General features: G+C 42.4%; 1 protein-coding gene across 1 annotated transcript in view; it reads right to left on the minus strand.

Moving 5' to 3' along the window:
• The window catches only part of tln2b (talin 2b), a 143,127-nt gene that overhangs the window by 104,382 nt on the left and 16,928 nt on the right, over positions 1-21,817 (minus strand). Inside the window, 4 exon segments of the mRNA XM_055155635.1 lie at positions 620-775; positions 11,841-11,945; positions 12,025-12,088; positions 16,893-17,020. Coding sequence (XP_055011610.1) covers positions 620-775; positions 11,841-11,945; positions 12,025-12,088; positions 16,893-17,020 — 453 coding nt within the window.

A 21,817-nucleotide genomic window follows, 5' to 3' on the forward strand; every position in this document is an offset into this window, starting at 1 on the left:
GACTTATTGTCTGGTGCGACTTGCATATGTTTTTTTTTTTTCTTCATTTTTGGCTGGTGCGACTTTTACTCCGGAACAACTTATAGTCCACATAATATGGTAATAGTTGCAAAGCACATTTGGATGATTTTTTGGGGGTTTAAAGTAAATAATTTACGTTTTTAGTTTCTGTCCTATTATCGTTTAATAACAGCAGAGATTTTAAGTACTGACATCATTATCGGAGCAAGCTGGATCAGCACATCCCTAATTTTAATCATAATAAATAAATTTCATGAATAAAAACAAAGTAGACTTTAAAAAAAATTTAAAAAACATAACTGAAGTACAAATATTGTTTCCTCCTCCTACTGCCATTTAACACTCAGAAATATGTAATTTAGTATTTAACAGTCCTTTATTTTGCTACAAACCTTCTACTTTTACTGCCACAGGACTGACTGTAGATAAATTCAAAATAAGCCCATAATGGCAATCTTCAACAATTAGATCTCAATTCAGTAGCTACACCTTCACCCACCTCCACCTCATAGCAGACACACACTAGTTTTACTCTACAGTTACATTTGTGTGATAGTGATATTTGTTATAGTATCTGTAGAATAGTGAAAGATGTTACCAGAGTGAAGCTTTTGGGAGAAGCTGCCCATCTCTTGACGGTGGTGAGGGGCCAGTCCTGCACCACCTCTTTGCTCTTCTCGTCCACTCTGAGCACAGACTCTTTGGTGATGCCCAGAAGCCTCGGCACCAGCTTGTTTTTACCCTTCATCTTCTCCTGTTACGACACAACATACAGACATACAGTATAAAACTTTAAAAATTAGTATAAGCTAAATGTTTTGAATGAGGTGTACTGTGTTAACTTTTCTGGTGGAGGGTCCGTCAAATGTAAATTCTGGATCCAGTTTTCACATCTGTTTAGTGACGGCATCAAAAATGTTGTTTAAAAATAGCTTGAGAAAATGTTCGATATTTCATGATAATGTTTGATAATCATTAAATTCTGGAAGTTTCATTGTATTTTAATCCATGTTTGAATCAAATGTATTAATCTAAGATGTACAAATGTAATTTTTTGTAATTGTAACCGGGGTTAAATCCAATCCGGTTAGATCAAGATCCAACCCAGGTTTTCTCCCATGCCACATGATATGTCACCGCCCACTTCCCACCCATTACTCCGCCCACTGCTCCGCCCACTGCCCCGCCCACTGCTCCGCCCACTCCATCAATTACAATAATGCACAGCGATAATGTTCAATTTTAATGTATTTAAAAGGTGGTTAATAAAAGCACTTCTGTTTTGTTTTTGTTTTGTTTTTTTCCAGCATGTTTTTTTTTTTTTTTTTTTTTTTCTTAATATATGTACAAAATAAAAAATAATAGTAATACAATTTAAAAAACTATTGTCTATGGAGATGTTATGGCATTAAACCTTTCTATCTTCACGGAGACCGAACCAGACCGAGTTCCAGGTCAGATCTGTGGAGAGGCGACCCCACTCAGTCAGAATGTCTGTATTTCTAGGTATTTTTGAGCTATAAAACCAGCTCTAATTTAATAAATGTAAGGTAGAGCTGTTTAATGTCACACTGTGGAACATTTCAGGCAGAGTAAAGACATATCCATAGAAACATGCGGTTAACAGACCCCCAGTCAAAAAGTTACACAGTGCACCTTTAATGTAAATGGAACTGGATTTCATAAACCAAATATTTTTTTCTTTTTTATTGTTTACGCTGAACCAAAACAGGAATCAGGCCAGAACTAGAGCGGACAACATGAGTGAGAGCTGTGTGCACCAAAGAAAATTATAAATAACATCGTAATAACAGTTAATTTAAAAAATTTAATTATTGTAGCTCATTGTTTTGTTTCGTTTATGCATCATTTCAAAGCCTAAACACCCCCACAGATTCAGTTTGAAGCATTTTAAACAGATCTGAGCCTTGGTCATTTCTCTCCGTGATTAGTTTGTAGATAAAACGAGTTCTCACATTTGCATCATATAAATAAATAAATATAAAAAGAGCCAGTCTTTTGAACGGCTCTTTGAAGTGAAGGATCCAAATGATTCGGATCTCATGAAAGAGCCGAAAGTCCCGCCATAACTAAATGTCACCAGTGCCGGAAAATTAAAAATTTAAAGATGCATTGGGTAACTTTTCTGGTGGAGCGTCCATGAAATGCTTTTCTCCGTGGTGTTGTTTTTTCTAGAATGTTTCAAAGTATGGCATTAAAAGATTCTATTTTCACAGAGACTAAACCACACTGAGTTACAGGTCAAATCTGTGGAGAGGCGAACCCGCTCCAAGTCTGTTTTTCTAGGTGTTTTTGAGCTATAAAACCACCTGTAATTGATTAAATGTAATGTAGAGTTGTTTAATGTCATACTGTGGAACATTTCAGACAAGAGTAATGACATATCCATAAAATTAAAAAGGTGACGGGCCCAAAACAAAAAAGTGACGCAGTGCACCTTTAACAGCTCTGCTCCTGCATGTGTGTTTGTGTTTTGTGTTTAGATGTTGGCACTCTTAAAATCATCATCAATCATCATTAGAACCTTTTTTTTCTGAATCTTGGATCATTTCTTTTCATCATTAAATCAGTTCTATTCTGCAAAAATGACCATGTTTTAGTTGTTTTCGTTGACTCTGACCGGCCTGTTTAAGATCATTTGGAATGACAAAATAAACATATTTTATCATTTTACCTCATGCAAGGACTAAAGCTGACCAGGCTGGCGCCACCTAGTGTCTCTGCTCAATTTAATTTCTCTCCAGGAACTAGGTCAGGAATCAGAATACACTAGACGGTTTACAAGAACCACTGAAGTTGTTGGTTGGTGCGCGGTTTATCAGCGAAGAGCTGTGAAGCCATGACGTCAAACTCAAGCGTCTGTCTGGGTCCATTTTGTGGTTTAGTCCTGGCTTTAGACCTGGTTTTAATCCTGGTTTTAAACCTGGTTTTAGACCTGGTTTAGTTCTGTTTTAGTTCTGGTTTAATCCTGGTTTAGTTCCAGTTTAGTCCTGGTTTAGTCCTGGTTTTAGTTCTCTTTTAGGCCTGGTTTAGTCCTAGTTTTATTTCTGGTTTTAGTCCTGGTTTAGACCTGGTGTAGACCTGGTTTAATCCCAGTTTTAGACCTGGTTTAGTTCTGGTTTTAGTCCTGGTTTAGTCCTGGTTTAGTTCTGGTTTTAGTCCTGGTTTAGTCCTGGTTTAGTCCTGGTTTAGTCCTAGTTTTAGTCCTAGTTTAATCCTGGTTTAGTCCTGGTTTTAGACTTGGTTTTAGACCTGGTTTTAGACCTGGTTTAAACCTGGTTTAGTCCTAGTTTTAGACCTGGTTTATTCCCGTTTTTTTCCCCCGTTTAGTCCCGGTTTAGTCCTGGTTTAGTCCTAGTTTTAGTCCTAGTTTAATCCTGGTTTAGTCCTGGTTTTAAACTTGGTTTTAGACCTGGTTTTAGACCTGGTTTTAGTTTTAATCCCTAGACCTGGTTTAGAACCTGGTTTATTCACGGTTTATTCCGGGTTTAGTCCCGGTTTAGTCCCGGTTTAGTTCCGGTTTAGTTCCAGTTTAGTTCTGGTTTAGAGATGCGTATGGGAGGAGGGGGTTTCCACGTTTGTCGCCCTGTTCCGGTCCACGACCCGAGGGTTGTGAACTCCTGTTTTAGATGAAAATTAAAATATGCATGACACCAGCAGAATATGAGAAATAATCTTTTAATAAATCTTGTCCTTGAATGAAAATCTGCTTTGCTTAATGCTTCTCAACATTTGAGTAAATTTGCCAAGACCATATCCATAAATCACAATGGCGCTGAAGCTTTTATGTCCAAAAATAGCTCCACAAAAATACATAAAATATCTGGAAACTAAACCAAGTCACGCCTCCAGACCAGGCCACACCAGGAAAACCCCTCATCAAAATCAAACCTACTTTTTATCTCCTGAACAGCTGACAAAGTCCAAACAGCATCAAGTTTTATCTCAAAGTGACTGGACTTACTTTGACCAGGAAGAAGGAGACTCCGTACGTGGGAAGGGACCGGGCCAACTTCACATACTTCACTTTGGCTTCAATCTCTGTCATCTCTCCACAGGATTTATGGTCCTGGTCCAAAAGGGGGCAGTAACACGATGATTAGAATGTGAAAACGTAAAGAAACATCAAAATATATGCTGTGGACATACCTGAAATATTTTCTTCTCTGCCCCTCGCTGTTTGATGTATTCCTTTGGGAGGAACTCCTTGAGGCTAAAGACACATGACATTCACATGAGGTCAGAGTTTATTACAGAGCAGCGAGCGCCTGACGCACACACAGAGGCAGGTGAGAGGGAACTGTGGAACTGTGACTCTAGTAAAACAGTCGCCTTATAATCAGATTGTGAACGCTTCAAACCCTGACTGCTCAAGTCAGGGTTGTTCAGGCTTGGGCTCGTAATCTGTACTTCCAGGAAAAAGCCCAGTGGGACGGTCCACTTCAGAACACATTTGGGCCAAAGCGGTGGCCTTCTCTTAGCATGGCTGGCACCACCTAATGCCTCTGCTCAATTTAATTTCTCTCCAGCTACTAGGTCAGGAATCTGAATACACTAGACGATTTGCAAAAACCCCGGAAGTGTGAGTTTGAGCACCAATCAGCGAAGAGACAAACATTATGCGTTGGCAACGATTCGCAAGATCCAGGATTTAAAGCCGGAGTAAAGAGAATGTTTAGTGAATTTTATTCAGGGGAAAGACGTTATTGTCCTTCTTCCTACGGGATTTGGGAAAAGCTTAATCTTCCAGTTATCCCCGTTAGACGCAGTTTAAATACATCACGACCAAATAGCACCAACTGGTTAAAAAAGTACCCGTCTACCACTGAGCGAACGAATCCTAACACTGTGAGGTCAGATGGTTTCTACGAAGGGAAACCGGCAGATGAATCAGATTAGCCTTCTCCCTGCTCGATTATGGAAAACAAAATCACGACTATTTTGGTCATTATTGAAAGCAAAAGGAGAAATTTAATTTGTCAACTGGACAAAGTTTATTTGGTCGAATAAGTTTCGCAGCTCATCCAAGCTGTTTCTTCAGTTCAGTTCTGCTTGGATGAGCTGCGAAAATGTATTCGACCAAATAAACTTTGTCCAGTTGACAAATTGAATTTCTCCGTTGCCATGGATTCCACCTGGACGACTGAGGGATTTTTCACACATTTTGGTCAATACTGAAATCACGATTATTCAAATTTTTATTTATTTTTTTGTTACATGATGCATTTGTTCAGTATTTCTCTCTCTCTCAAAAAAACCAACAAAAAAAAAACAAAAAAACACTTTGTTATTGATTTATTGATAACTTTCAAATTGAAAATATAGTCTACAAATATGAACCTTAGAGCAGTTTTGCGATGTATAAAACTAAAATGAATAAAATATATTTTGAACAAGAAATAAGGCAGAAAAACATAAATGTATCCAAAATAAATTATATATCCAGCTGTTCTATAATCTCTATATTTATATACTTTGTTAAGCTTAAAGTTTCAACTCAATTATGAGTCGTGATCATATAATCGAGTCGCGATCAAAATTCAGTTAATCACACAGCCTTACTTCCCTCCAATTCCTCCGTTTCCACCGCAGATTCAGAGGGGAAAATCCCAGGGCCGAATTTTGTTCCCAGTCCAACCCAGAGACTTCATCATCATCTGACTGATCTGTGTGTCACTGATTTGAGTTCTTCACATTATCGATCTGTTCAGAGGCGGCGCTACTATTAGGCAACAATAGACGGTCGCTTAGAGCCCCCAAAACGGCAGGGGCCCCCAAACCAATTGCCCTCAGTGCCACTAAAAGCCGAGGCCTCAGAGCAATTAGATTTTCTCTCAATATGGCATTAAATGAGAGCAGTTTACTTTTAAACAAGAAAACATGATCAAAATAGTATCTGGCTGTCAAATCTGTTTTAAAGGTTGTATAGAGGATTTTTTAAGGGAAGAGAAATACAGCGACATTTCTTTTTCAAATGTTGTGCATGTGTGACTCCACCTTCCTCCTCCACAGCTCCTCAGTAGAAACATCTCCTCCTCCCGCTTCTTTACTCTAAAAATCACACTTATTTACAGCCTCGTTCAGAATTACTGTTGAAGTTTCCTGTCTAGAATTAATTCATCGACCGACGCGTCAGTTTTTAGACCCTTCGCCTGCTTCATTCGCGCCATCGCTGGACAAGATCTCCAAGAATCACCTCAGTTTGTCTTTGCTCCTTTTCGCCTTCTCTTCTTCTTTCATCGACCTCAAAAATTGACTTTCTTTCGCGGCGAACTGGTCGTGGATTCTCGTCCGCCATCGCGACAAACTTTGTGCGAACTGCGAGGAAGCGACAGTTTAAAAAAAGCCTCTAAGAACCTCTGCATAAACCACGAAATCCCCACGCGCAGGCGAGTCAGTTACACTAGAAACGCAGCAAGTTTGATTGACAACCGAACAGCCAATAGAAAATGAGGCAGCCTCGTTTTCTATTGGCTGATGTTTATCTGGCCTCAACACGTCCACAGTTGATCGATTTTCATTCTTTTTTTTTTGGTCATCATAATTACAAAGCTGCTGCGTCTCTGTAATGGTATTTTAAACTTTCAGTTTTACAATTCGAAACAAAACAAAAATCCTCCATACAACCTTTAACTGTCAGTTTTTCCCCTTGGTTATTTGTAGGCTGCCTGACTAATAAGACAATTTTCCAGTCTATCATAATTCAAATAGAGACGTGCGTGTCTCAAGAAGAAAGGGGGAAACAGACAATGAATGTTGAAAAATAAATAATAATAAAATAAACAGCGTTATAATGAGGACCCCAAACTCAAGTTCACCTAGGGCCCCCAAATTGCAAACTCTGCCACTGGATCTGGGACAACTCTTACTGAAAGCGATCGGAAAACATGTAGCGTCATGATGATTATTTTAATCTGATTGATCGAAGTGTCACAACAGCAGAACGAGCAGGAAAATCAAACTTTTGTTAAATCCATTTGAGAGAGAAGCACAGACATCTTCCACAAACGCACAAAGCTCTTACATTCTGCACATTTTTTCAATAATCTGTAGCTGTACTGGCGCTAAAACAGGCTGAAGTGCGTCTGTCTGTGTTTGTTTTGGTTCGTTTGGGCGCTTCCCCTCTGGCTTCTGCACAAACCCCAGTGCTGCGGCGTGATTGGTCCAGACGTTTGATTACCCGTACAGCAGGAGTATCTCAAGATGGAGTTTATAAATATTGCAAGGATCGATCCTGTGGTGCAAAATGAACTCCACCCACCTCTCCAGAGCGGATGTTGTGTGTATGAGTAACACAGACTGTCCTACAATAATAGTGCTTTGACAATCCTGTTATAAATAAAGGAGAACTACGTGACCTTTCTTGCGGAGGGTGGGCTACCTGCTTGTCTCCATGGTGATGTGATTATTAAATTACGCCATTAAACTTATAGATCTTGAATGGTTTAAGTTACAGATTTACAGAAGAGAATAACATCTGCACAAAACAAACAGGTGAAGGTCAGAGCAGTCACCAACAGCACCTTTAAGTCAGTGTTGGAGAAATGAAGCGAGATGGAGAGAGATGGAGAGAGATGGAAATCAATGAGAGATGGAGAGAGATGGAGAGAGATTGATGAGAGATGGAGAGGGACTGAGAAAGACTGAGAGACAGAGAGATTGGAGAGAGATCCAGAGAGAGATCAGTGAGAGATCGGTGAGAGATCGGAGAGAGATGGGAAGAGATGGGGACAGATGGAGATGGAGAGAGATGGAGAGAGATGGGAAGAGATGGAAAGAGATGGGAAGAGATGGGGAGAGATGGAGAGAGATGGAGAGAGATGGGAAGAGATGGAGAGAGATGGAGAGAGATGGAGATGAGAGAGATGGAGAGAGATGGAGAGAGATGAGAGATGGGAGAGATGGAGAGAGAGATGGAGAGAGATGGAGAGAGATGGAGAGAGATGGAAGAGAATGGAGAGAGATGGAGAGAGATGGAGAGAGATGGAGAGAGAGATGGAGAGAGAGAGATGGAGAGAGATGGAGAAGAGATGGAGAGAGATGGAGAGATGGAGAGAGATGGAGAGAGAGATGGAGAGAGATGGAGAGAGATGGAGAGAGATGGGAGAGAGATGGAGAGAGATGGAGAGAGATGGAGAAGAGAGATGGGAAGAGATGGAGAGAGAGATGGAGAGAGATGGAGAGAGATGGAGAGAGAGATGGAGAGAGAGAGAGAGATGGGAAGAGATGGAGAGAGATGGAGAGAGATCGGTGAGAGATGGAGAGAGATGGAGAGAGATGGAGAGAGAGATGGAGAGAGATGGAGAGAGATGGGAAGAGATGGAGAGAGATGGAGAGAGATGGAGAGAGATGGAGAGAGATGAGAGAGATGGAGAGAGATCGGTGAGAGATGAGAGAGAGATGGAGAGAGATGGAGAGATGGAGAGAGATCGGAGAGAGATGGAGAGAGATCGGTGAGAGATCGAGAGAGAGATGGAGAGAGATCGGTGAGAGATCGAGAGAGAGATACAGAGAGATGGAGAGAGATTGGTGAGAGATGGAGAGAGATGGGAAGAGATGGGGAGAGATGGAGAGAGATGGAGAGAGATCTGTGAGAGATCGAGAAAGAGATGGAGAGAGATCGGTGAGAGATGGAGAGATGGGAAGAGATGGGGAGAGATGGAGAGAGATGGAGAGAGATCGGTGAGAGATGGAGAGAGATGGATGAGAGATAAATGGGAGATGGAGAGGGATGGAGAGAGATGGAGATGGAGAAAGATTGAGAGAGATCGGTGAGAGATCGGAGAGATGTGGAGAGAGATTGGAGAGAGATTGAGAGAGATCATGAGAGATCATGAGAGATCGTGAGAGTTTGGTGAGAGATAGAGAGAGACGGAGAGAGATGAGAGATGTGGTGAACTCACTCGAGGAAGCCGGGTTTGTGTTTGTGCTCCATGTGAGGTCCAAACTGCACCTGAGCCTGGATCCCTGCGAACTCACAGGCCTTATCAAAGGAGACGGGGTGAGAGCCGTTCAGTATGTCGTCACGAGCCTGAGGAAGAAGAGAGGAGAGAGGTTGAAGAACAATATTTACAAATTGCAAAGAAAACAACAAGAGCCCAATATGATGCAGCTCTGTAACACATTTAGACTTTAATCTGAGTTTTGTTTTAACACAATCAGACCAGAAACTCTGACTTAGCTGGAACTAAAACAGATGAGCAGATTTGTGCTTTTAAACAAGTTCTTCTCAAATAACATTACAGTCACATGATCCGACAGGAGGAAACCACCAGGGACTTCTAGTTCTTCACAGATTTCAGCACTGATATATTAAATTCCATGATATAAACTGTTATTAAATTGCACAACATATACATATATCAATAAAATCACAATTTAAGACTATTTCTATCAAACATTTCATGAATACGAAGGAATAATGTTCTGATCACGGAAAACTACAGTGTCCAGTCAGATTGTGTGTGGTTTTGGCGTTGGTTAGCTCCAACCAATCAGAGTCTCTCCTTGCAGTCGACTGACAGGCAGAAACCAGCGCAGGTGCTTTGGTTTAGTCCCGCCCACACTTCCTCCTGGCACTGCACTGTTTTAGTTTGTTGACAGATAGTTTGATTTGCGCTTCACTTTTGACAGAGTTTAACAAGAAATAATGAGAAGATGCTTTTGTTTGGATCTAACATTTGGATTAATAATGGGATTTATTTTCAAAGCTGTCGGTGTAAACTGTCCTGAAACGCCCAGAAGAGCAACTAAAAACAACCGGGCTGCTAGAAAAGGATTTACTGACACTCGGATCCGCGCTCAGAACTCAGAGCTCAGAGGACAGACTGAATGAGCAGCAGCGGTGAGTGAAGCAGAAGCAGTAACTGTGTGTGTTATATTGTAATCTATGTCCTGTGACAACTGGGTTACGTCTAATGACACACAGAATGTTAAAACGTGTCATTACCACAGTTTATGGTCATTACTTGTGGTCAGTAGGTGATGCACACGCTCGTCCTCGTGTGCGCTCGTGTGTCTGTGTGAAACGGCTGACGAGGAAGTGGAGACCAGCGACGCGTTTCATTTTTATATTATCTGTGGTGATTATGTTTTTATGCATCTGTCTGCAGCTCGCCCTGTGTCGTGAGCTCCTCTGCAGGTGTGTGTGCAGGTGTGTGTGCGTGTGCTGATACGTGTGCAGTGTGTGTGCAGGTGTGTGTGCAGGTGTGTGTGTGCAGTGCAAGTGTGTGTGTGCAGGTGTGTGTGTGTGTGTGCAGGCATGTGTGTAGGTGTGTGTGCAGATGTGTGTGCAGGTGTGTGTGTGCAGGTGTGTGTGCAAGTGTGTGTGTGCAGGTGTGTGTGTGCAGGTGTGTGTGTGCAGGTGTGTGTGTGCAGGTGTGTGTGCAGGTGTGTGTGTGCAGGTGTGTGTGTGTGTGTGCAGGTGTGTGTGCAGGTGTGTGTGCAGGTGTGTGTGTGCAGGTGTGTGTGTGTGTGTGCAGTGTGTGTGTGCAGGTGTGTGTGTGCAGGTGTGTGTGTGCAGTGTGTGTGTGCAGGTGTGTGTGTGCAGGTGTGTGTGTGCAGGTGTGTGTGTGTGTGCAGGTAGTGTGTGTGTGCAGGTGTGTGTGTGTGTGCAGGTGTGTGCAGGTGTGTGTCAGGAGTGTGTGTGCAGGTGTGTGTGCAGATGTGTGTGTGCAGGTGTGTGTGTGTGTGTGTGTGCAGATGTGTGTGTGCAGGTATGTGTGTACAGGTGTGTGTACAGGTGTGCGTGCAGGCGTGTGTGCAGGAGTGTGTGTGTGCAGGTGTGTGTGTGCAGGTGTATGTACAGGAGTGTGTGTGCAGGTGTGTGTGCAGGTGTGTGTGTGCAGGTGTGTGTGTGTGTACAGGTGTGTGTGTGTGTGTGTAGGTGTGTGTGCAGGTGTGTGTGTGGTGTGTGTGTACAGGTGTGTGTGTGTGTGTACAGGTGTGTGTGNCTGGTGTAGACCTGGTTTAATCCCAGTTTAGACCTGGTTTTTAGTTTCTTTTTAGTCCTGGTTTTAGTCCTGGTTTAGTCCTAGGTTTTATTTCTGGTTTTAGTCCTGGTTTAGACCTGGTTTAGTTTTCCTGGTTTTAGTCCCCTGTTTTAGTCCCTGGTTTAGTCCTGGTTTAGTCCTAGTTTTTAGTCCTAGTTTAATCCTGGTTTAGTCCTGGTTTTAAACTTGGTTTTAGACCTGGTTTTAGACCTGGTTTAGTCCTAGTTTTAATCCTAGTTTTAGTCCTAGATTTAATCCTGGTTTTAGACCTGGTTTTAGACCTGGTTTAGACCTGGTTTAGTCCTAGTTTTAAACCTGGTTTATTCCCCGTTTAGTCCAGGTTTAGTCCCGGTTTAGTCCCGGTTTAGTTCCAGTTTAGTTCTGGTTTAGAGATGCGTATGGGAGGAGGGGGTTTCCACGTTTGTCGCCCTGTTCCGGTCCACGACCCGAGGGTTGTGAACTCCTGTTTTAGATGAAAATTAAAATATGCATGACACCAGCAGAATATGAGAAATAATCTTTTAATAAATCTTGTCCTTGAATGAAAATCTGCTTTGCTTAATGCTTCTCAACATTTGAGTAAATTTGCCAAGACCATATCCATAAATCACAATGGCGCTGAAGCTTTTATGTCCAAAATAGCTCCACAAAAATACATAAAATATCTGGAAACTAAACCAAGTCACGCCTCCAGACCAGGCCACACCAGGAAAACCCCTCATCAAAATCAAACCTACTTTTTTATCTCCTGAACAGCTGACAAAGTCCAAACAGCATCAAGTTTTATCTCAAAGTGACTGGACTTACTTTGACCAGGAAGAAGGAGACTCCGTACGTGGGAAGGGACCGGGCCAACTTCACATACTTCACTTTGGCTTCAATCTCTGTCATCTCTCCACAGGATTTATGGTCCTGGTCCAAAAGGGGGCAGTAACACGATGATTAGAATGTGAAAACGTAAGAAACATCAAAATATATGCTGTGGACATACCTGAAATATTTTCTTCTCTGCCCCTCGCTGTTTGATGTATTCCTTTGGGAGGAACTCCTTGAGGCTAAAGACACATGACATTCACATGAGGTCAGAGTTTATTACAGAGCAGCGAGCGCCTGACGCACACACAGAGGCAGGTGAGAGGGAACTGTGGAACTGTGACTCTAGTAAAACAGTCGCCTTATAATCAGATTGTGAACGCTTCAAACCCTGACTGCTCAAGTCAGGGTTGTTCAGGCTTGGGCTCGTAATCTGTACTTCCAGGAAAAAGCCCAGTGGGACGGTCCACTTCAGAACACATTTGGGCCAAAGCGGTGGCCTTCTCTTAGCATGGCTGGCACCACCTAATGCCTCTGCTCAATTTAATTTCTCTCCAGCTACTAGGTCAGGAATCGGAATACACTAGACGATTTGCAAAAACCCCGGAAGTGTGAGTTTGAGCACCAATCAGCAAAGAGACAGACATTATGCGTTGGCAACGATTCGCAAGATCCAGGATTTAAAGCCGGAGTAAAGAGAATGTTTAGTGAATTTTATTCAGGGGAAAGATGTTATTGTCCTTCTTCCTACGGGATTTGGGAAAAGCTTAATCTTCCAGTTATCCCCGTTAGACGCAGTTTAAATACATCACGACCAAATAGCACCAACTGGTTAAAAAAAGTACCCGTCTACCACTGAGCGAAACGAATCCTAACACTGTGAGGTCAGATGGTTTCTACGAAGGGAAACCGGCAGATGAATCAGATTAGCCTTCTCCCTGCTCGATTATGGAAAACAAAATCACGACTATTTTGGTCATTATTGAAAGCAAAAGGAGAAATTTAATTTGTCAACTGGACAAAGTTTATTTGGTCGAATAAGTTTCGCAGCTCATCCAAGCTGTTTCTTCAGTTCAGTTCTGCTTGGATGAGCTGCGAAAATGTATTCGACCAAATAAACTTTGTCCAGTTGACAAATTGAATTTCTCCGTTGCCATGGATTCCACCTGGACGACTGAGGGATTTTTCACACATTTTGGTCAATACTGAAATCACGATTATTCAAATTTTTATTTATTTTTTTGTTACATGATGCATTTGTTCAGTATTTCTCTCTCTCTCAAAAAAACAAAAAAAAAAAACAAAACACTTTGTTATTGTTTTATTGATAACTTTCAAATTGAAAATATAGTCTACAAATATGAACCTTAGAGCAGTTTTGCGATGTATAAAACTAAAATGAATAAAATATATTTTGAACAAGAAATAAGGCAGAAAAACATAAATGTATCCAAAATAAATTATATATCCAGCTGTTCTATAATCTCTATATTTATATACTTTGTTAAGCTTAAAGTTTCAACTCAATTATGAGTCGTGATCATATAATCGAGTCGCGATCAAAATTCAGTTAATCACACAGCCTTACTTCCCTCCAATTCCTCAGTTTCCACCGCAGATTCAGAGGGGAAAATCCCAGGGCCGAATTTTGTTCCCAGTCCAACCAGAGACTATCATCATCATCTGACTGATCTGTGTGTCACTGATTTGAGTTCTTCACATTATCAATCTGTTCAGAGGCGGCGCTACTATTAGGCAACAATAGACGGTCGCTTAGAGCCCCCAAAACGGCAGGGGCCCCCAAACCAATTGCCCTCAGTGCCACTAAAAGCCGAGGCCTCAGAGCAATTAGATTTTCTCTCAATATGGCATTTAAATGAGAGCAGTTTACTTTTAAACAAGAAAACATGATCAAAATAGTATCTGGCTGTCAAATCTGTTTTAAAGGTTGTATAGAGGATTTTTTAAGGGAAGAGAAATACAGCGACATTTCTTTTTCAAATGTTGTGCATGTGTGACTCCACCTTCCTCCTCCACAGCTCCTCAGTAGAAACATCTCCTCCTCCCGCTTCTTTACTCTAAAAATCACACTTATTTACAGCCTCGTTCAGAATTACTGTTGAAGTTTCCTGTCTAGAATTAATTCATCGACCGACGCGTCAGTTTTTAGACCCTTCGCCTGCTTCATTCGCGCCATCGCTGGACAAGATCTCCAAGAATCACCTCAGGTTGTCTTTGCTCCTTTTCGCCTTCTCTTCTTCTTTCATCGACCTCAAAAATTGACTTTCTTTCGCGGCGAACTGGTCGTGGATTCTCGTCCACCATCGCGACAAACTTTGTGCGAACTGCGAGGAAGCGACAGTTTAAAAAAAGCCTCTAAGAAACCTCTGCATAAACCACGAAATCCCCACGCGCAGGCGAGTCAGTTACACTAGAAACGCAGCAAGTTTGATTGACAACCGAACAGCCAATAGAAAATGAGGCAGCCTCGTTTTCTATTGGCTGATGTTTATCTGGCCTCAACACGTCCACAGTTGATCGATTTTCATCTTTTTTTTTGGTCATCATAATTACAAAGCTGCTGCGTCTCTGTAATGGTATTTTAAACTTTCAGTTTTACAATTCGAAACAAAACAAAAATCCTCCATACAACCTTTAACTGTCAGTTTTTCCCTTGGTTATTTGTAGGCTGCCTGACTAATAAGACAATTTTCCAGTCTATCATAATTCAAATAGAGACGTGCGTGTCTCAAGAAGAAAGGGGAAACAGACAATGAATGTTGAAAAATAAATAATAATAAAATAAACAGCGTTATAATGAGGAACCCCAAACTCAAGTTCACCTAGGGCCCCCAAATTGCAAACTCTGCCACTGGATCTGGGACAACTCTTACTGAAAGCGATCGGAAAACATGTAGCGTCATGATGATTATTTTAATCTGATTGATCGAAGTGTCACAACAGCAGAACGAGCAGGAAAATCAAACTTTTGTTAAATCCATTTGAGAGAGAAGCACAGAACATCTTCCACAAACGCACAAAGCTCTTACATTCTGCACATTTTTTTCAATAATCTGTAGCTGTACTGGCGCTAAAACAGGCTGAAGTGCGTCTGTCTGTGTTTGTTTTGGTTCGTTTGGGCGCTTCCCCTCTGGCTTCTGCACAACCCCAGTGCTGCGGCGTGATTGGTCCAGACGCCTGATTACCCGTACAGCAGGAGTATCTCAAGATGGAGTTTATAAATATTGCAAGGATCGATCCTGTGGTGCAAAATGAACTCCACCCACCTCTCCAGAGCGGATGTTTGTGTGTATGAGTAACACAGACTGTCCTACAATAATAGTGCTTTGACAATCCTTTATAAATAAAGGAGAACTACGTGACCTTTCTTGCGGAGGTGGGCTACCTGCTTGTCTCCATGGTGATGTGATTATTAAATTACGCCATTAAACTTATAGATCTTGAATGGTTTAAGTTACAGATTTACAGAAGGAATAACATCTGCACAAAACAAACAGGTGAAGGTCAGAGCAGTCACCAACAGCACCTTTAAGTCAGTGTTGGAGAGATGGAGAGAGATGGAGAGAGATGGAGAGAGATTGATGAGAGATGGAGAGGGACTGAGAAAGACTGAGAGACAGAGAGATTGGAGAGAGATCCAGAGAGAGATCAGTGAGAGATCGGTGAGAGATGGAGAGAGATGAGAGAGAGGGAGAGATGGGAGAGAGATGATGAGATGGAGAGAGATGGAGAGAGATGGGAAGAGATGGAGAGAGATGGAGAGAGATGGGAAGAGATGGAGAGAGATGGGAAGAGATGGGGAGAGATGGAGAGAGATCTGTGAGAGATGGAGAGAGATTGGTGAGAGATCGAGAGAGAGATACGGAGAGATGGAGAGAGATCGGTGAGAGATGAAGAGAGATGGGAAGAGATGGGGAGAGATGAGAGAGAGAGATGGAGAGAGATGGAGAGAGATGAGATGGAGAGAGATGGATGGAGAGAGATGGAGAGAGATCTGTGAGAGATGGAGAGAGATCGAGATGGAGAGAGATGGAGAGATGAGATGGAGAGAGATGGAGAGAGATGGAGAGAGATGGAGAGAGATGGTGAGAGATCGGGAGAGAGATGGAGAGAGATCGATGAGAGATGGAGAGCGATGGGAAGAGATGGGGACAGATGGAGATGGAGAGAGATGGGAAGAGATGGAGAGAGATGGAGAGAGATGGGAAGAGATGGAGAGAGATGGGAAGAGATGGGAAGAGATGGAGAGAGATTGGTGAGAGATCGAGAGAGAGATGGAGAGAGATCGGTGAGAGATGGAGAGAGATGGTGAGAGATGGAGAGATCGAGAGAGAGATAGAGAGATGGAGAGAGATCGGTGAGAGATGAAGAAGAGATGGGAAGAGATGGAGAGAGATGGGAGAGATGGAGAGAGATCTGTGAGAGAGAGAGAGATGAAGATGGGGAGAGATGGGAGAAATTGGTGAGATGGCGAGAGATGGGTGAGGGATCGGTGAAGGATCGGTGAGATGGGAGAGAAGAGAGATGTGAGAGATGGGAGAGAGATGGAGACAGATTGGTGAGGATGGAGAAAGATTGAGAGAGATTGGAGAGAGATCCAGAGAGATCGATGAGAAATCAGTGACAGATGGAGAGAGATGGATGAGAGATGAAATGGAGATGGCGAGAGATTGAGAGAGATGGTGAGAGATGGGGAGAGATCAGGGAGAGATTAGAGAGAGATCGGAGAGATGTGGCGAGAGATGGAGAGAGATGGTGAGAGATGGAGAGAGATCGTGAGAGATGGAGAGAGATGAAGCGAGATGGAGAGAGATCGGAGAAGAGAGACAGAGAGAGATGGAGAGAGATCGGAGAGAGATCGGAGAGAGATGAGAGACGGAGAGAGATCGGAGAGAGATGGAGAGAGATCGGAGAGAGATCGGTGAGAGACGGAGAGATCGGAGAGAGATGGAGAGAGATCGAGAGAGATCGTGAGAGATGAGAGATTGGAGAGAGATCGGAGAGAGATGAAGGTGTGAAACTCACTCGAGGAAGCCGGGTTTGTGTTTGTGCTCCATGTGAGGTCCAAACTGCACCTGAGCCTGGATCCCTGCGAACTCACAGGCCTTATCAAAGGAGACGGGGTGAGAGCCGTTCAGTATGTCGTCACGAGCCTGAGGAAGAAGAGAGGAGAGAGGTTGAAGAACAATATTTACAAATTGCAAAGAAAACAACAAGAGCCCAATATGATGCAGCTCTGTAACACATTTAGACTTTAATCTGAGTTTTGTTTTAACACAATCAGACCAGAAACTCTGACTTAGCTGGAACTAAAACAGATGAGCAGATTTGTGCTTTTAAACAAGTTCTTCTCAAATAACATTACAGTCACATGATCCGACAGGAGGAAACCACCAGGGACTTCTAGTTCTTCACAGATTTCAGCACTGATATATTAAATTCCATGATATAAACTGTTATTAAATTGCACAACATATACATATATCAATAAAATCACAATTTAAGACTATTTCTATCAAACATTTCATGAATACGAAGGAATAATGTTCTGATCACGGAAAACTACAGTGTCCAGTCAGATTGTGTGTGGTTTTGGCGTTGGTTAGCTCCAACCAATCAGAGTCTCTCCTTGCAGTCGACTGACAGGCAGAAACCAGCGCAGGTGCTTTGGTTTAGTCCCGCCCACACTTCCTCCTGGCACTGCACTGTTTAGTTTGTTGACAGATAGTTTGATCTGCGCTTCACTTTTGACAGAGTTTAACAAGAAATAATGAGAAGATGCTTTTGTTTGGATCTAACATTTGGATTAATAATGGGATTTATTTTCAAAGCTGTCGGTGTAAACTGTCCTGAAACGCCCAGAAGAGCAACTAAAAACAACCGGGCTGCTAGAAAAGGATTTACTGACACTCGGATCCGCGCTCAGAACTCAGAGCTCAGAGGACAGACTGAATGAGCAGCAGCGGTGAGTGAAGTAGAAGCAGTAACTGTGTGTGTTATATTGTAATCTATGTCCTGTGACAACTGGGTTACGTCTAATGACACACAGAATGTTAAAACGTGTCATTACCACAGTTTATGGTCATTACTTGTGGTCAGTAGGTGATGCACACGCTCGTCCTCGTGTGCGCTCGTGTGTCTGTGTGAAACGGCTGACGAGGAAGCGGAGACCAGCGACGCGTTTCACTTTTATATTATCTGTGGTGATTATGTTTTTATGCATCAGTCTGCAGCTCGCCCTGTGTCGTGAGCTCCTCTGCAGGTGTGTGTGCAGGTGTGTGTGTGCGTGTGTGCTGATACGTGTGCAGTGTGTGTGTGTGTGTGTGCAGTGTGTGTGTGTGTGTGTGCAGGTGTGTGTGTGCAAGTGTGTGTGTGCAGGTGTGTTGTGGCATGTGTGTGTGTGTGTGCAGTGTGTGTGCAATGTGTGTGTGTGTGCAGGTGTGTGTGCAGTGTGTGTGTGCAGGTGTGTGTGTGTGTGTGTGCAAGTGTGTGTGCAGTGTGTGTGTGCAGATGTGTGTGTTTTGTGTGTGTGCAGGAGTGTGTGTGCAGGTGTGTGTGTGCAGCAGGCAGTGTGTGTAGGTGTGTGTGCAGTGTGTGTGCAAGTGTGTGTGTGCAGGTGTGTGTGTGCAGTGTGTGCAGGTGTGTGCAGGGTGTGTGCAGATGTGTGTGTTTTGTGTGTGTGCAGATGTGTGTGTGCAGATGTGTGTGTGCAGGTGTGTGTGCAGTGTGTGTGTGTGTGCAGGTGTGTGTGCAGGTGTGTGTGTGCAGGTGTGTGCAGGTGTGTGTGCAGGTGTGTGCAGATGTGTGTGTGTGCAGGTGTGTGTGTGTGTGTGTGTGCATGTGTGTACAGTGTGTGTACAGGTGTGTGCAAGGTGTGTGTGCAGGAGTGTGTGTGTGCAGGTGTGTGTGTGCAGGTGTGTGTGTGCAGGTGTGTGTACAGGAGTGTGTGTGTGCAGGTGTGTGTGTGTGCAGTGTGCATGTGTGTGCAGTGTGTGTGTGTACAGGTGTGTGTACAGTGTGTGTGTACAGGTGTGTGTGTACAGGTGTGTGTACAGGTGTGTGTGCAGGAGTGTGTGTGTGCAGTGTGTGTGTGTGGTGTGTGTGTGTGCAGGTGTGTGTACAGGTGTGTGTGTGTGTGTACAGTGTGTGTGTGTGCAGTGCATGTGTGTACAGGGTGTGTGTGCAGGTGTGTGTGTGCAGGTGTGTGTGTGCAGTGTGTGTGTACAGGTGTGTGTGTGTGTGTGTGTGTACAGTGTGTGTTGTGTGTGTGCAGGTGTGTGTGTGCAGGTGTGTGTGTGTGTGTGTACAGTGTGTGTGTGTGTGTGTGTACAGGTGTGTGCAGGTGTGTGTGCAGTGTGTGTGAGGTGTGTGTGTACAGTGTGTGTGTGTGCAGTGTGTGCAGGTGTGTACATGTGTGTGTACAGTGTGTGTGTGTTATGTGTGTGTGTACAGGTGTGTACAGGTGTGTGTGTGTACGGTGTGTGTGTGTGTACAGTGTGTGTGTACAGGTGTGTGTACAGTGTGTGTGTGTTCAGGTGTGTGTACAGGTGTGTGTACAGGTGTGTGTGTACAGTGTGTGTGTGTGTGACAGTGTGTGTGTGTGTGTACAGGTGTGTGTACAGGTGTGTGTACAGGTGTGTGTACAGGTGTGTATGTGTACAGGTGTGTGTACAGGTGTGTATGTGTACAGGTGTGTGTGTGTACAGGTGTGTGTGTCCAGTCACTTTGGCATCTTGACAAGATACTTTATTTGAATTAATGAATGTTTAATTGGACAATAATACATAGAACATGCATAGAAAACGTAAATACATAGATATAATAAAAATAAATAAATAAATGTCACACAGATTTTTGTTGTGTGACTGTGTAAAATTATTGTCGCCTTTATGATTTGATAATTGCATGAACTCCATTTGAGATTTTGAGTAAATTGTGATGCATTGTCCAGCCCGACTTGACAATTTAATAAGCTATTCTGGAAAAGGTTCAAATAAAAAATATAGTTTTTCAAACCCCCTTAAAATAAATTGACAGCCGCTGCACGCTGTGTCAGCCAAGCATTGAAAAGATTCTTAAGGTTCATGGCTGATTAGCACCAGTCAAAAGTCAAACGCGCTCCACTGCTCACGGAGTCTATAGTCTGCAGGGCTTTCTGGGCTTCAGCGTGTGTGTGCGTGTGTGTGTGTGTGTGCATGTGTGTGTGTGTAAGTGTGTATGTATATGTCTGTATGTGTTCTGTAGACACTGTAGCATTAGCCAATCAGATACAACTCATTCAAACCTCGGCTGTGAACAATGTGAAACTACTGGAGCCATCAGCGGGCGTGTAGAGCCGTTACACAGGAGGAGGAGGAAGAAGAGGAAGAGGCACGCTCCAGTCTGTCTGCAGTGATGAAGATGAGAATACACACTGGGCTGGTCATATATCTGCTCTTGTCGAAAATATTTAACCACAAATGATGGTTTTGTGTCTTAAGTTTGGAAGAATAAACAGATTTTTGGGCACTGTGGAAAACGTGGTTAACTCTCTGTTGTTTATGTACATACAGCTCATTTTTAAAAGTCAGATTTATTTCTAAAAACAACCGTTATATTGATAAAAACAACATTCATATTTGTAGCCACATCACTCATCATTTTGTGTAATTTATTCTCCAAACAGCAGCTCAAGACAGTGTTATTTAGACAAGCTTTTGGTTTTATTATTACACTCTCGAAAGATTCGCTCCAGTTGAGATTATTCTTAAAGGTCCTTTATTTTACGCAAACCTGACTCTTGTGAGCTTTAAGTCATGTTTTAATGTTGTTACTTCGTCAAAAACAAACCTCTCCAAAGTTCAAATTGCTCTGTTCCCCCTTGTGATGGCACGAAGTGGTAGTTTTTAAGTTCATATCTCCTTTTATGTTTCTTTCAGTAGAGTTTGGCAATTCCAGGACTGAAATAATCCAAATGTTTCTAGTGAAGGTGAAGGTTTACTGTTTGAAAGATAAATACGCAGGAGAACATGAAATCATAAATACTGTTTTCTAAATTTAACATTCTTTTCAGCTCTTGTGAGCTTTAAGTCATGTTATAATGTTGTTACTTCCTCAAAAACAAACCTGGAATTGTGTTTTGTTTCGTTCACACTGTTTGAGTAACTCTTTATTATTAGTCTGTCTACATCTCCTGCGTTCAAAATGCTCTGTTCCACCTTGTGATGTCATGAAGTGGTAGTTTTCACAGCTCCGTTTACCTTTCTTTCAGTAACGACTGGCAATTCCAGGACTGAAATAATCCAAATGTTTCTAGTGAAGGTGTATGAAGTTTAAAAACACAGTGGAGCACTTGCTGTATCAAAATGCTCTGTTCCACCTTGTGATGTCATGAAGCCTTTTACCGTTCTTTTAGTAGAGATTGGCAATTCCAGGACTGAAATAATCCAGATGTTTCTAGTGAAGGTGTGTGGAGTTTAAAAACACAGTGAAGCACTTGCTGTATTACAACATGACATCACAAGGTGGAGCAGAGTGTTTTCTGTTTAAAAGAGCTTAAATGCACAGGAGAACATGAAATAATAAATACTGTTTTCTAAATTAAACATTCTTTTCAACTGTTGTGAGCTTTAAGTCATGTTCTAATGTTGTCAAATAATCAAAAACAAACCTGGAGTTGTGTTTTGTTTCATTTACATGTTTGAGTAACTCTTTATTATTAGTCTGTCTACATCTCCAGAGTTCAAAATGCTCTGTTCCACCTTGTGATGTCATGAAGCAGTAGTTTTCACAGCTCCTTTTACCTTTCTTTCAGTAGAGATTGGAAATTCCAGGGCTGAAATAATCCAAATGTTTCTCGTGACATCACAAGGTGGAGCAGAGTGTTTTCTGTTTGAAAGATCTTAAATACGCAGGAGAACATGAAATCATAAATACTGCTTTCTAAATTTAACATTCTTTTCAACTCTTGT

The sequence above is a fragment of the Boleophthalmus pectinirostris genome, unplaced genomic scaffold (assembly GCF_026225935.1).
Source record: "Boleophthalmus pectinirostris isolate CB_2022bp ecotype Guang Dong unplaced genomic scaffold, ASM2622593v1 HiC_scaffold_2, whole genome shotgun sequence".
Lineage (NCBI taxonomy): Eukaryota > Metazoa > Chordata > Actinopteri > Gobiiformes > Gobiidae > Boleophthalmus > Boleophthalmus pectinirostris.